Source organism: Prionailurus bengalensis, chromosome A2, assembly GCF_016509475.1.
Source record: "Prionailurus bengalensis isolate Pbe53 chromosome A2, Fcat_Pben_1.1_paternal_pri, whole genome shotgun sequence".
Classification (NCBI taxonomy): domain Eukaryota; kingdom Metazoa; phylum Chordata; class Mammalia; order Carnivora; family Felidae; genus Prionailurus; species Prionailurus bengalensis.
The window spans coordinates 53,792,907-53,809,850 of NC_057348.1; the positions used below are offsets into that span (position 1 = coordinate 53,792,907).

General features: G+C 39.8%; 1 protein-coding gene across 1 annotated transcript in view; it reads right to left on the reverse strand.

The window, feature by feature from the left end:
- Positions 1–16,944, reverse strand: part of RAF1 (Raf-1 proto-oncogene, serine/threonine kinase) — an 83,839-nt gene that overhangs the window by 8,027 nt on the left and 58,868 nt on the right. The window contains 9 exon segments of the mRNA XM_043588157.1: positions 6,492–6,609; positions 6,985–7,112; positions 7,221–7,248; positions 9,933–9,992; positions 10,853–11,006; positions 12,601–12,699; positions 14,940–15,097; positions 15,414–15,430; positions 15,433–15,515. Coding sequence (XP_043444092.1) covers positions 6,492–6,609; positions 6,985–7,112; positions 7,221–7,248; positions 9,933–9,992; positions 10,853–11,006; positions 12,601–12,699; positions 14,940–15,097; positions 15,414–15,430; positions 15,433–15,515 — 845 coding nt within the window.

Below are 16,944 nucleotides of genomic sequence, written 5' to 3' on the forward strand. Positions count from 1 at the left end.
TAGTTTTACAAGACCTTCCCTTTTTTATAGCTCTCCAAGGGGCATGTTCCAGTTGTCACTGAACTCACCTTTCGTATCACCCATTTTGGACCTGATCATAACGTAACCTCAGAGCTCGGAAGATTCACCAGCAGCCAAAGCCCGCTGAGAGTGATTCATTCTGACCTTGCAGTCAGCTGAATGTCCTCCACCTCCAGCCTCTACTTTTTGGCCCAGTGAGCAGACTTATTATCCCTGTTCAGAGTTCATAGTCTCTTTGTTCCGTCACCACAGCCAGTTCAAATCCTCTCCTCTTTCCAAATCCTATTACCCAAATCGGCACTACAATTCCATGCAAGTCATCCACTATACCCGCGCCTTCATGCAAGTCATGGGTTGGAAGACTGAACAGGGCTGAACCAAAGTCAAAACCCTACAATGCCTGAAAGGACCCATCTGCCTTCCAGCTCGTGGTTAGCAGTTAAGATAACAAGAGTACATATGCAATTTCTTACTGAAACCCAGAGACTATATACTACAGCATTCCCTCACTTTCACGCAAATACTCCTAGCGTTGCCATGACAGGGATTCAGTCTGCTAGGAGCAATGGGCAAACATTATAGGAAAATGGATTTCAACTTTAATAAGAACTGTTTTCTACTAGTAGGACTGCCTCGAACTGGAACAAGTTCTCCAGTAACCAGCTCCCTCACCAGCATTCTGAATTTCAGGATAAGACTGGCCAAGTCTCCTGAAGGTCTTGCACAATCTGAGACCCTATATTCACCCAAAAATGATATCTAAAGTCTTTACAGGGCCCTACCACTCCCCATCCCTGGACTGCACTCCTATCAGCCTCCCTGAGTTCCTCAAACAGGCCAGGTGAATGGCCCAATTCACAGCCCCCCTTGCTGCTTCCCCAGGTTATCTGCCCACTCTCAAGCATCATGCAAATGCTACTTCTTCAGCAGAGTCCTTCCCTACTAACCCACCAAAACCTGTGCACAGGGACTGCCACTCCCTACCTGCTTTCCTCCCTTTTTCCTCATTAGCAATTATAACATACTATATACTTTGGTTGGTTATTGTCCCCACCAGAATAGAAACTCCATAAGAGAAAGAATTTTCATCTGTTTTGTTCACTGCTTCACTTGTAGCAGCTAAAAGAATGGTTGGTATTAGAAGAATATATTCAGGAAACACCGATAAAGAAATGAATGAATTCTAAGATGCAACTGTCAGCAAGGCATGTTATGAACTGACAAGCTGTCTCAAGCTCTGGAGTGGAAGTAGGGACAGCCTCTGGCACAGAATACTAGCTGCTGAATGACCCAGCTGCTCCCAGCACAGGTCAAGAATCCACTGCTGGCAGGGAAGCGGAGACTCAGTACCCAGCCTGAAGCCTCCAGGTGTGCACAATTAGGTCTGGGCCCAAAACAAAGGCTGCTCTCCAACTTGCCCTGGCAGTCTCAGGACCAGGTACACCATTCAAGTCCACCTCTCCAGCACTCCATGCAACAGGCATTTAGTAGTACTGCTTATTACTAATCTCTTCTTTTGAACACGTTTCCAAGAGGAGTATAAAAAATTGTATGTACTGGGGCACCCGGGTGACTCTGTGGGTTAAAAGCATCTGACTCCTGATTTCAGCTCAGGTCATGACCTCGCAGTTCATGGGGTTGAGCCCTGTGTTGGGCTCTGCGCTGGCAGCGTGGAGCCTGCTTGGGATTCTTTCTCTCCCTCTCTCTCTGCGCCCCCCTCTCCCCCCCCCCACCAGCTCAAGCTCTTTCTCTGTCTCTCAAAATAAATAAATATCACACAAAAAAAATTTTTTTAATATATAGTATTAACCTTTCTGGAATTATCCACATACCCTTATAGCTGGCAATCTTAGCACATATAAAGAATGGTATTTATTTCCTTTAGCACGTAATATAAATGACGAAGGTAAACAGCCAAGGAACATTTTATGGAGGGTAGTCCAAAACAACTACACCAAGTAGGTATTTTTTTTTTTTTACTTTTTCAAAGTTTACTTATTTATTTGAGATAGAGTGTGAGCTTGAGCCAGGAAGGGTAGAGAGAGGGAGAGAGAAAGAATCCCAAGTAGACCCCACATTGCCAGCACAGAGCCCAACGTGTGGTTCAAACTCACCGTGAGATCATGACTGGAACCAAAATCCTGAGTCAGATGCTTATTTTTCATGACACTAAAACTTCTTACTTTCCCTTAATAGTAAAGTCAGAGAGAGGTAAAGGTAGTACAAATGAGTTAAGACACATTCCTGTTGGTTATCATGTTTTTAATAAGGTGTTGGTATCTCGTTCAGCTACCAATGAAGAAGAAAACTATTATCAGTTGGTAAATCTGGAATGTTTTTACCTTTTTAAATGTCTGTTTCTTGTTTTAACTATTTAGGGTTGTCTAAAACCTAATATATACATCCCTGCTTTCTAGAACACAATGGAATGAACACCACTCTGTTCTTCTGATTCAACATTATCCTCAGCGTTAGGATGGGATGGGCACCCATACATGGATTCCACCAGGCTGGTAGCCTCACACTAAGCAGCCCAAGCCTGAGAGGGTTTGCTGTCTTCTCGTCATGCCATCAGTGACTATCCCGGCTGCCATCAGTCCTGCCGTCTGCATCCCCTTCAATGGGTTGTTTATGATGTGCAAAGGCTGGCAAATCAGATCCCAAATTTACGCTCTGTGTGTGCACCCAAGGATGCACTTACTTAACACAAAGTAAGTGAGCTTTAGTTCATGGATCTGAGGTCTCCATCTTGGCTGCTCTGAGATCCTCTACTTTCACAGCTGCTAGGCAGAATAAAAACTTTTAAAAATCATCACCACTGTAATTCCTAAGAAACTGATTAAACATTATATAACAGATACCAGGAAAGCAGCAGCAGCAGCCGCAGCCACACCAGCAACAACCACACACACACACACACACACACACACACACACACACAAAGTATAGCACAAACAATCCAGAAATTATGATTTCCCTGACCCTCTCATTTTATTTCTTCATTCACAGACGATGGCTTTGTTTCCTGGGGGGCTGACACAAAAAGTCCACTGCTCCTTACTCCTATGACTTTTGAAACATTTATCTTAGAAAAAACTAGAGCCTTAAAAGTATTAGATATGTTATCTGCATTCTAATGGAAGTAACACTGTATCAAATAACATCTCCTTACCATAGTCCAAAAGCTCACAGAATCTAGAGAAAACACAAGCTCATAGGCAGTACTGTGCCGAATGTAAGTAATGCTTTGAAAAATTATGAATACCCCCCACAAAGTGCTCAACAAAAGGAAACTTAAATTTGAGCACTCCTTAACTACATTTATTGGCTTTCAGCTGATGCTTTAAAATGTGGTATAAAAATGATTTAGTGCTAATGGAAGCATTAAAAGCAATATTCACTGCTCCATCTCCTACAATTACCAGCAGCTATGTGTCAGATACAAGAACTAAGCATTGTATTCCACAAAACTGTTCTTCTTCCATAGGACTATACCACCAAAATAAAAGCTTTTGTGCAGCAAAGGAAACTATCAACAAAACAAAAAGAAAACCTACCGAATGGGAGAAGGTATTCACAAATGCAGTAAGGGGTTAATATCCAAAATATATGAAGAACTCACACAACTCAACACCAAAAGGGCAATCTGATTTAAAAACGGACAGAGGATCAGGGGCGCCTGGGTGGCTCAGTCGGTTAAGCGTCCAACTTCGGCTCAGGTCACGATCTCATGGTTCATGGGTTCGAGTCCCGAGTCGGGCTCTGTGCCTGCTTCAGATTTTCTCTCTCTCTCTCTCTCTCTGCCCCTCTCCTGTTCACACTCTCACTTTCTCTCAAAAATAAACATTAAATTTTTTTTTTAAATGGACAGAGGATCTGAATAGACTTTTCTCCAAAGAAGTTATATAACAGGCTAACAAGTACATGAAAAGATGCTCAGTATCACTAGTTATCAGGGAGATGCAGATCAAAACCACAAACGGGGTATCACCTCACACCTGTCAGAATGGCTAGTATCAAAAAGACAAATAACAAGTGTTGGCGAGGATGTGGAATCAAAGGAGCCCTCGTGCACAGTTTATAGGAATGTAAATTGTGCAGCCACTATGAAAAACAGTAAAAAGGTTCCTCAAAAATTTAAAAATAGGGGGCGCCTGGGGTGGCTCAGTCAGTTAAATGTCCAACTCTTGATTTCAGCTGAGGTCATGATCTCACATTCATGAGTTCAAGCCACACATCAGGCTCTGCACTGAGTGCAGAACCCTGCTTGGGATTCTCTTTCTCCCTCTCTCTGCCCCTCCCCTACCTGCATGCACATTTTCTCTTTCTCTCAAAATAAGTACATAAACTAAAAATTAAAAATAGAACTACCATAAGATCCAGTAATTATACTGCTAGGTATTTACCCAAAGAAGATAAAAACGCTAACTTGAAAAGATACCTGCACTCCCATGTTTACAGCAGCCATTATTTACAACAGCCAAGGAATGGAAGCCGCTTAAGTGTCCATTAATAGATAAATAAAGATGTGGTATATTTACACAGTGGAACATTACATAGCCATTAAAAAAAAAAAAAAAACAACCTCAGATCTGGCCATTTACAACAACATGGATGTAGGACCTACAGGGCATGATGCTAAGTGAAGTCAAGTCAGAGAAAGACAAATACCATATGATCTCTCTTATGTGTGGAATCTAAAAAGTAAAAGTTTACAAAAAACAAAAAAAGCAGAAGTAGACTCATAAATACAGAGAACTGGTGGTTGCCAGAGGGAGGAGGGTGGGGGCATGGGAAAAATAGGTGAATGGGATTAAGTACAAACTTCCAGTTGTAAGTAAGTCTCAGATAAAAAGTACAGCATTGGGAATATAGTCAATAATGTCCTAATAATACTGTATGGTGACAGATGGTAACTATATTTAGTGTTGTGAGCATCATATACAGAATTTTCAAATTAGTAAGTTGTACACTTGAAACTAATATACCATTGTATGTCAACTATATTTCAATAATAAAAGACTTCAAATTGTTTTCTTCTTTTCTGAAGGAATCGCCAAGATATTTATGACACCTATTTGGGAAATATTCCACAACAGCATAAATTTCTCTGGGACCCAGGAGGCATGCCAGTAGTACATTAGATACAATTTTCAAAGGAAAAGGAATCAAATATTCAGTCCTGTGCCAGTTGCCTTAAAGAATGAGAAATTTATTGGGGTGCCTGGGTGGCTCAGTCGGTCAAGCGTCCAACTTTGGCTCAGGTCGTGATCTTAGTCTGTGGGTTTGAGTCCCGCGATGGACTCTGCTGACAGCTTGGAGCCTGAAGCCTGCTTTGGATTCTGTGTCTCCCTTTCTCCCCACTCCCCAATATGCACTCTGTCTTGCTCTCAAAAATAAATATACTTAAAAAAAAAAAACAATGAGAAATTTATCAGATGATTATAGTTACAAATGGCAAACCCATATACTAATTAACATAAGGTACTCAAAAGATGGAGGGATCTCAATTTTCAACACCTTGAATTTTAATGCTCCATTCATGTGATGGTCTTAATTTCTCTCAATCTCTGCCCCTTTATATATAAAAATAAATATGATACCATCCAAACTGGAAACATAAGTACCTAGTCATTTTAGGGGTTTGTTTTGTTGTTACTGTCTGCTTCATTAAAATTTGAATTTAGAAGGATGCCTTTTTGGAAAGAAGTAGCATTCTCAAGAAAGTATTCCCTATACTTGCGGACATCCCAAAGCCAGAGGCATTAAAACTCTGAGGGAGAAATGTTAAGTATGTTGCCAAAATACACAAGCTGTGGCTACAGATATTAAAACAGTACATTTCTTCCAAGTGACAAAGAGTCTCCATTATAATAAGAACACTACACTAACACTCCACACAGATTTAAGAATGAAGTCTGTGCATTCTCTCTTTGATGGGAATTCCCAAAAACCAACCCAAGGCAGAGCGCAAAGAACCTGTTTCAGGAGGCTCCTGGCTTTCCTGGGCTCGGCTGCTTGACCATGGGCATGTTATCTGCCCTCTTGGGACCTCACAGTTTTCTGTGGGCAAATCTCTAACATTCTTTCCAGCTTTACATTTCTAGAATCCATGCTCCCCTCAGAGCAGCAGGCTCTTAACCCATTTAAGAATTTCAAAGCATGTCCCCTGTAGTATGTAGTATGTGTTTAATCAGTTCCTGACATTTGACTATCATGCTCAACTCTTATTCACCAATTTCTAATTATCCTGGAAACCATATCATACCAATTATAGCATCACTGAATAGAAAAAGAATGCTATGAAATGTCACTGAGATATTAAGTTCAATCTTCAGATGTAATCAAGTTCCCTGGAGTGCCACTGTAATGCACACAGCACAATGAATTTTATCTCCTTCTTGGCCCTCTCTGGACTGAAACTTGACTTCAACCTAGGCCTTGCAACAAAGGGAGGGTCCCAAACTTACCATGCCACTTGCCCTTATACACTGTTCCAAATGAGCCTGATCCAATCCGAGTGGAAAGCATCACTTCGCTGGCTTCTATTTCCCAGTAATAGCTTGAATCTCTCTGTCCACGAGGCCTCTGAAACCAGCAGTGATCATTAACACACTCCATAGAATGGTAAAGCTCTGTCTGATGAGGGTGTCAAAGAAAAGATCAACCCAACCGACCCATTCCCCTATCTTTTAAAGATAGACATTAACTGTAATTCCAATTTCGATATTTTGAGAAAAATACCATTTTAGTTGTGCCCTCCCTTACAAGTCAACAAATTTTCCAACGCAAGCATACCAAAAATGGCACTGACATTTATAACATCCTTAATTGTTTTATTACAGTTCCCCTCTCCCCACCAAATTAAAAGTATTCTCATTTTAAAAATATTCTCACTTCTGACTAGGTTTTTGTTAGTAAACCCTAACATACGATGCAGGAGGTACTGTAAGCCATACTCACGATTTTGTTTTTCTCCTGGGTCCCGGATCCTGGTGCCCTCTCTCTCTGTGCTGGCACAGGGGTTTTGGGCTGTGACCAGCCCGTTGGGCTCAGATTGTTAGGGCTGCTGGACAAGGCTGAAGGTGAGGCTTAATAGACAAGACAAACAGAATCCACACATGGATAAGCCAACAGAAGATACACAGCATAAAGAGAAAAAGTCCATTATTATTTGCTACATAACTTTGGACAAGTACCTGATTCACTGTGGCTTCGAATTGCATCCTGAAACAGAAAAGGAAAGCTGGTCAATTTCTGCCCCACAAAAGATGCTCTCAGGGGGAAGTAAAAGGGGGGAGGAGAATTTGCAGAAACAAAGTAGATTATAAAACCTCTAAAATACAAAAGGTCTAATTACATACTCTAACTTGCCTGTGATTAAATTTACCAATGTCAATGGCCAATTATCTCCAAGATTATCATCAATTATTAGAACTGGTATTAGCTTTTCATATACCACATTCTTTTGGAATGGAAATCACTTTTTCTCAGAAGAAAGCAACACACATATATAGCAAAGTGATTCTCATTAAGGAATACTAGCAAAGTTACTATCAACTGAGATCTTTCCAGTAACTGAGCATCTTGCTCCACTGAGGCTCAAAACAACAACAACAACAACAACAACAACAACAAACAAAAACAAAACTTGGGGATTAGGTAGCAAGCTCACTCATACTCCTCTAGGAGTTCGGGGCACACTGACCAGAGTTGGGTTTGGTAAGGGTAAGCACCACAACTACAGAACTTAATCCAAGCCTAAAATCATGAAACGCTGAAAGGACCATAAATCCCCCAGTCCAAAACCTACATTTTACATACAAGAAAACACCTATAAATAAAAAAAGAGACTTGGCCAGGATCACACAGCCAGTAGGTGGCAGAAATAGAACGAGAAACCATCACCTATGAATCTTAGCCCTGAGCTCATTCACCACAAAATGCTCCGGAAACCTTATAGGTAAGCTCTGAAATTAGTTACATTCTACTCAGGTGAGAAGTCAAAAAGCTACCTTTAGAACTTATTAGAAACTGGGTAGAACAGTTTAAACCACAAGGGCTTCCATAAGACCTAAATATTCATTTTATAAACTCTCACTCTGAATATGTAATTATTACATAAAACCACTAGGCCTCCATATCCTCAAAAAGGAGATTTTTCTGGGAAACCTACTATTTTATGTAACCACAATAAGGACAAGATACCTTTTTCACACAACTATTAATGGAATGTTTCCACTCCATAACATTTTTACAAGACAAGAAGTATCCTAGGGGTGCCTGGGTGGCTCAGTCGGTTGAGCACTGACGTTGACCCTGGTCATGATCTTGTAGCTCACGGGTTCGAGCCCTGCGTCGGGCTCTGTGCTGACAGCTCAGAGCCTGGAGCCCGCTTCAGATTCTGTGTCTCTCTCTCTCTGCCCCTGCCCCTCTCACACATGCTCTCTCTCAAAATAAATAAATATTAAAATAAACATTTAAAAAATGTTAAAAAGATAAAAAGTATCCTAAACCAAGCTGCCCCTCCCCCTACCTTTGGCCGCCCCACCCAAGCAATAAAGCCTGGTTCTGGGGTCCCCAAACCTGGCCAATCTTCAGAATCACCTGGAGAGGTGTTTGAGAATACAGATGTCTCCTCCCCCCAACTAGGACTGATTAAGCATTTCTGGGAAGGAAGGTTGGAAGTCCAGGAATCTCTGTTTTTAAGTAGACTGGATAACTGCCAGTTGGCAAAACACCGGCCAAAAATAACGAGAATTTCAACAGAATATTCAGCGGCTATAGCTTTATTATCCAACTGACCTCTTTGTTTTTAGTCAAACCATGGCACAATGTATTTTTGCTGACCAAAATTATATACCCATGCACTAGGATTTTTTTCCTTAATGTCAGCAATTTTCTTCCTGTATCCATTATATACCTCATATTATACTGTGTGCTAATTTGTATAGTTGGATTTATCCTAGAAGGAACCTTTCAAATATCTTGGAATCTAAATATTAAAGAGAACTACAAATGGTTTAAACAAAGAATGTGTACTTTAAAAAAGCTGAATCATGCAATAAAAAGGAATCAAAACTTGCTCTGCCTCTAAAGTATGAAGAGAATTAACATAGTGCCAGTTATTTTATAATAAAAATTCAAGAATTTTCACTTTTAATGTCCCAAGTATTACAATATTTACGGAGAAACAAATCATGTAACAGAAGTCACTAGGATATTATTTATTATCAGGGCTAACCATGATAAAAGAGAAAACAAAATTCATAGCTAGCATGCACATGACCTCCTCACAATAATCTTGTGATATTCAAAATGCCCCCCAAATGGCCAGTTCAGACTCCACATTCAGAAACCAACGTTTTTGTTGAGTACCTGCCACCTCTGATGGGAGGACAAGCATATGGAAAGTGATTCAAGGTTTGAGTGAGATAAAGTTGTACCTCAAGTGGCAGGTGTCCCTGAGGTTTTCCAAGAACAATTCATAACGCAGAAAGAACACAGTTGTCTCTGATGAACTTTTAACAAAAGATTTTCAGGGCATATCAACCAAACCGACACATCTGGTTTCTAAACGAGGTATAAATACAACAGTGATGCTCTGAGCACCAACTAAATAAATCTAGCATTAGCTTTGGTCGAAATTTTTTTTTTTAACTTTATTACTTTTGGCCTCAAAATCTCGCTTGAGAAACTTATTTCACCTGTCAGCAATCCCACACACAGTATTTTTTTTTTTTTTTAACTCCTCTATACTCTATTGTCAAAAAATAAAGCAGGAAATCAAGTCTGGCAAGAAATATAAAATTTAACTTAGTGATTCTTTCATTTCTGATAGGCTACTGTCTGACAGTCTTAGCAATCCTGTTAATTTACAAGAAAGCAAAGGCATGAAGAAGAATACCTACTCTTCCCCTCAAACAAAATCGTCTGGACCACGCCCTGGGAGAAGCATTCAGGCTGTTATTCTAGTCCAAAGCAATGAGAAATAAAGAAGAATAAAGAACAAAGGAAGTATTTTAAGTGTATTCAGTTGTTATTAAAGACGAATTAGAAAGCAAAGCAAATAAATAGAACATACCAAAAAGCCAAGAAAAGAAAAAGCAGTTTGAAAACACTAGGCTTTGGGTACTTTTACATCTCCCTAAATAACCTGCTTGGTAAATCCAATGACTCCACCCTTTTATTTCTAAATAAAATCACTTAAAAGTCTCTCAGAGAGTTTGTAGTTCTCCATCACTATTATTCTCTTTTCCACACAAAAATGAAACTACTCTTTATATTAGCTCATTCACTAGTTCACTGACATCTTATTCAAAGCTAAAATGGAGGGGCGCCTGGGGGGCGCAGTCGGTTAAGCGTCCGACTTCAGCCAGGTCACGATCTTGCGGTCCGTGAGTTCGAGCCCTGCGTCAGGCTCTGGGCTGATGGCTCAGAGCCTGGAGCCTGCTTCCGATTCTGTGTCTCCCTCTCTCTCTGCCCCTCCCCCGTTCATGCTCTGTCTCTCTCTGTCCCAAAAATAAATAAACGTTGAAGTTGAAAAAAAAAAAAAACCAAAAAAAAAAACAAAGCTAAAATGGAAAGGAGTTCAAATGTTACCATTTCTTTAGGAGATTTTAGTTCTCCACTTGAATGATATACCAATTGGATTATTCAGCCAGTCTAAAGATACAGCGCTTTAAACAATAAATTCAAAAATTCCAAGGTCCTGAGAAAGTACAGCAACATTCTTTATCAGGTTTGAAACCCCAAACTCTCTAAACACAACAGTCAACCCCACCCCAATAACAGATTGATACTCCTCACCACCCGCAAGGGGCCCTATTACCTCAATCATCCTGCTGTCCACAGGCAGGGTGGTGCTGACCATGTGGACATTAGGTGTGGATGTTGACCTCTGCCTCTGGGAGAGGGAACCTTCAGAGGAAGGGCTGGAAGAGTTGAACGTGAAGGCGTGGGGTGTGGAGTATCTGTGCTGGGAACTAGGCGAGGAAGAGAAAGAAAACTCCATGAATGACACGCAGGCTTCCCCACTGTAAATCTTTCAACTAGTTACTTCGTAAGATGCTCTGGGGCAAATCCTACTTGTACTAAAACCCTGGACAAAATGTTTCTCTCTTTTAAGAGGCTCCACTTACAATTTTTCTTCTGTCTAGGTGCTTCTGCATGCAAAGTTTTGAAAAGGAAATAATACACATGCTTGGAACTCATATGAAAACAATACATTTTAAGTTGTCTTCTTTTCAATAGATCCCCTCTACAGAATACTCCCAAATTTTTAGACCATCTCTAGGAAAGAACAGACTAACATTTGCCAACCATGCCACCAACTACCAACCTAGTTGGAATTTGCCCAGTTTAGAGACTGACTGAGAGAGCTTAAAGGAGAAGTCTTAAATTTAAGACGGTTAGACTATTGAGCATGTCCGCAAAAAGGCCAGCATTTTAGCTATTATGCACCCTCTCCCCACTTAACCAGCTCTAAAAGTCAGTTAATGTGAATTCAGTTTTCAGGATGCCAAAACACAACTGTGAAATTAATCACTGGCCTCTTCCAGTCAAGCCCACTCCCCTATCAACCACAATGGGAACACGCAGCAAGTATAACATTTTCATTATTTGCTCTACAAATTATTTGGAGTTTTGTTCAGATGCAAGTAACACCATGCATGAATTCAAGGAACAGAAGGCTAGTTTTTCTATGAGAAACTGTTCTACTGCCTTGAAAAATTGCCTTCTCAGGAATTCAGTATTTATGCCTTCAAAAGCTTGTCTTCTAGTAATGAAATCTTCAGAAGCAAGTACAATTTCTGATGAAATTTCAAGAAAAATAAGCCATACACAAATGTATATCCAGATATTATTTCAATACAAATTCCTTGTTCTGAGATATGCTGCCTTTAACAATTTCCATGGTAGTTTTAAAAAGATCACTAAATGTTATTCAATTGTATATACATTAAAGTCAGATATTTTGAAAAAGATGTAGATTTTATTTTAGGTTCCAAATTCATGGGTAACACTGAACAAGACATGTGAACTCAACAAAGCTCTAACTTCCAAGCAGGAGAACAGAAAAAAGACAAGTTACACGCAAACTCACAAGCACATTAGAAAGGATATTTATATTAAAAATCTAACTGGACTCTTTTTAAAGATCACAGTCTATTAAATACCATGGTTTCAGCAATGCAAGGCGATAAATAGCATTTCAAAGTTAGGAGTTTTATTTTTATCGGATCACCGTATATAGTTATGGGACTCTTTCCTTGAGGCACAACTTACTACATACTGAGGAAAGCAAAATCTGAAGGTCTTTAAAATGTGATGAGACATTAAGGGATATGCTATGATAGCAGAAGAAAATTGCAGTCTGTGTGTGTGACTTTTCAGAATATAAGAACTACAAGACTACATTTTGCTCTAATACTAGTATTAAGTTCCACAGAAATAGTAAAGCATTTACACAGGGAGAGAAGGGAATGCAAAGGAACTCTGGTCTTTTATATTCAGGCTTTCAGTCCCACCCGCCCCAATGTAATTTTCCAAAGAAAAGCTGTAAGTAAAAAAAATTACCTAACAGGCATCCGGGAAACAGACTCTCGCATCCGACGCATTGTCAAAGAAGGCAGTGCTGGGACCCCACTATCACCAATAGGAGAATTTGGGAACAATCTAAGTGAAATCAGAGGAAGACTGAGTTTATGGTTTTTTATAATGGCAGTAATTTTACAGTCAAATTACCTTGTCTTGCAACTCTTGCAAACAGACTACTCAAACATTTTCAGGGGCACCTGGGTGGCTCAGTTGGTTAAGTGTCCGACTTCAGCTCAGGTCATGACCTCACAGTTTGTGAGTTCGAGCCCCATGTAGGGCTCCATGCTGGCGGCTCAGAGTCTGGAGCCTGCTTGGGATTCTGTATCTCCTTCTCTCTCTGCCCCTCCCCCACTTGTGCTCTGTCTCGGTCTCTCAAAAATAAATAAATGTAAAAAAAATTTTTTTAAACCACATTTTCTAGTCACATTTTCATCAACCATTTTATTTATTTATTTTTTTCAACGTTTATTTATTTTTGGGACAGAGAGAGACAGAGCATGAACGGGGGAGGGGCAGAGAGAGAGGGAGACACAGAATCGGAAACAGGCTCCAGGCTCTGAGCCATCAGCCCAGAGCCCAACACAGGGCTCGAACTCACGGACCATGAGATCGTGACCTGGCTGAAGTCGGACGCTTAACCGACTGCGCCACCCAGGTGCCCCTTCATCAACCATTTTAGAGTAGAGGGACCACCAATCCAAATGACTGGGCTTGAATGAGTACAGAATATGAACAATATTGACCTGCCAATGAACATAATAGCTTCTAGTGTACATTTCTGAACTTTTTTTTTTTAATGAGGGGGGAGAGAGAAAGAGCGAGCACAAGTAGTAGAAGAGCAGAGAGAGGACAAGAGAATCCCAAGCAGGCTCCATGCTGTCAGCATAGAGTCTGACATGGGGCTTGATCTTATGACTGGGAGATCATGACCTGAGTGGAATCAAAAGTCAGATCCTCAACCACGGAGCCACCCAGGCACTCCTGTGCATTTCTAAAAAGTACTGGTCCAATATCCCACTATATCAAAATAATGTTGTTGTTTTTTTTTAATTCTAAAGTAGGGCACAGTATAACCTAAATCACAAAGAGCTTTTCTGGAAACATTCTGTCTTGAAAACACATAAATGAAAAGACTGAATATGAAAAATAAATGTCATTCAGCACCAAATGTCATAAATAAGAGGAAAAGAGATGACAACATTAATTGGGCATCTTCTTTCCACAAGATGAGCACTTGTGCTCGGCAACTTCACGTGCTAGCTACCTCAGCTAATCCTCACGAGAACCCTGCAAGGAAGGCAATCCCCTTTCCTCATATGAGTGAACTGAGGCTCAGAGGTGGTTAGTTAGTTAATGGAAACACTGAGATTCTCACCCACTTCTACTAAACTCCAAGCTTGTGCCAGTTAGGCTACGCAAGCAAACACATGTGACTACTACAAAAGCTTTTAAAAAAGGTGTTCCCGTCAGGGTTTAATAACATTCCCTTTGTTTTTCTAGTACTCTCAAAAAGAGATAAAACTTTGACTTTTCATATATTTTCAATTTAAACCTTACTAAAATACACTTTGTATGAAAATATATTTTGGGAACTGGTTTGTCTCCTGAGGGATTCAAGTACCTTTTGAGGTTTTACATTTACATCATTTTATTTCATTTCATTTTATTTTTAGGTTTATTTATTTGAGAGAGAGGGAGAGCACAAGCAGAGGAGAGTCAGAGAAAGAGGGGGTGAGAGAACATCCCAAGCAGGCTCCACATTGTCAGCATATGACTGATGTGGGGCTTGAACTCATAAACTATGAGATCATAACCTGAGCTGAAATCAAGAGTCGGACACTCAACCGACTGAGCCACCCAGACTCCCCTACATTTATATCATTTTAAAACTGACGTCTCCAGTTTGAGGTGAAGATAATAGCACCAACTATGCTTTCTGCTCCTTCTCAATAACAAATGTTTAACATCATTTAACAAAATAAAGAGTTGTGCCTGCCAATAACCTAAAAGATTATACTGTTAAGAGACAAAAGCCAAGTCTTTTGGTTTTCTTATCCTTTTGCTCTTTGCCTGAGTCACAGTATGCCAATCTCCATTTGACAAACAGCAATCCCATCTGCTTGCTTTAGAGGTATGCCACACTCAAACTCCCTGGTTTCACAACTGTCATGCTGCTAAAGTAGATGATATCCAGATCATGACAATTTACTTAGTAAGTCTAAAACCCAGACTTGTTGGTCAAATATACAATAATACCTTCAAGAGAGTTTTTACCTCCCCACCTGCTTATATTCTTTGAGAAAAGAATGGTGCCTTACAAGAGTTGTCTGATATTACTCCAGTCCACACACATAGTAGGTACTTTGGTGCTACAGTGCTCATGAAATTTGTAGCCACAAGTCTGACATCGAAATCCATTTAGCAGGAACTTCTGACAGATGTCACAGAAGGCAAGCTTCAGGAAGGTCTTCCGAGCCTGGAAGAGGTATAAATAAATGAAGAATGACAAAAGACAAAATAATTTCTTTTTTGGCCCCCAACAGATCCCATACATCCAAAAGAGACCCTTATAAAAAAGAATCATACTTCCAACATTTGTAAAATTCACTCCTAGAAATTAAAGTATATATGTGACTAATTAAACTTAAATTGCCTTACTGTAAACATCACAAAACGACAGCTTCAGATAATCCAACAATGCATATGCTTTTGCTTATTACCTCTGAGAAAGTCCAATTACACCAGCTAAAACACCCAACACACCACAAAAAGAGAAGAGCTCCACAACTTACAAAGTTGTGTGTTGTGAGGGAACGTGATCCAGGAAATCTACTTGAAGTTCTTCTCCAATCAACGAGGTGGCATCAGTATTCCAATCTAAACGCGCTTTTTTACTAAAGGCAATTTTTAAAAACATATATAAAAAGGCAAATATTTAAACAAGGTAAGAGTTCAACACCAAATAATAACAGCTACCACTTATCTCATACTATATAAATATAAAACTTAATCTCAGACAATACTAACTTATTTAACTCATACAACAAAGCTATGAAGTAAGCATTTTATCCCTATCTTAAACATGAGAGAAATAGGGCCCCAAGAAAGTAACTTGTTGAAGGCCACACACCAAATATAAGAGCCTATGTTGGAATCCAGCTCAGCTGGACTCCAAAACTTATACTCTTAGAATAAAGGTTTTTTGTTTTTTTTTTTTATCGTCTATTTTTTATTTTGAGTGAGAGAGCACACACAGGGGAGGGACAGAGAGAGAATCCCAAACAGGCTCCATGCTGTCAGCACAGACACAGGACTTGATGGGGCTCACTCAATTCCACGAATGGTGAGATCACGACCCAAGCCAAATAAAGAGGCAGACACTTAACCAACTGAGCCATCCAGGTGCCCCAGAATAAAGTTTATTTTAAAACAATGAACTATATGGGAATGCAAGCTGGTGCAGCCACTCTGGAAAACGGTATGAAGCCTCCTCAAAAAACTAAAAATAGAACTACCCTACAACCCAGCAATTGCACTACTAGGTATTTATCAAGGGATACAGGGATGCTGTTTCGAAGGGACGCATGCATCCCCATGTTTACAGCAGCACTATCAACAATAGCCAAAGTATGGAAAGAGCCCAAATGTCCATCGATGGATGAATGAAGATGTGGTATATACATACAATGGAGTATTACTTGGCAATCAAAACGAATGAAATCTTGCCATTTGCAACTACGTGGATGGAACTGGAAGATATTATGCTAAGTGAAATTAGTCAGAGAAAGACAGATATCATGATTTCACTCATATGAGGACTGTAAGAGACAAAACAGATGAACATAAGGGAAGGGAAACAAAAATAATATAAAAACAGGGAGGGGGACAAAAACATAAGAGACTCTTAAATAAGGAGAACAGAGGGTTACTAGAGGGGTTGTGGGAGGGGGTATGGGCTAAATGGGTAAGGGGCATTAGGGAATCTACTCCTGAAATCATATGCTAACTATATGCTAACTAATTTGGATGTAAATTAAAAAATTTAAATTAATTAAAAATAAAATAAAATAATGAACTATAACAATCTCATGATAAAGTAAATATGCAATAAATTGGACTCTGTGACCTTAAAATCCTGTAAGAATCCTGAAATACTAAAGTGGGGTATAAATATTGCTGTAATAGCAAAATTTAATCTTCAATAGCCTACTTCGTCTAGCAGATACATAAATACAAAGGAATCACAAATGAAATTAATAATAGGCTCACATCTATAGAGTTGTTTGCAAGGTCTATAAGGTGACAGGGGACTTAACTGTCTCA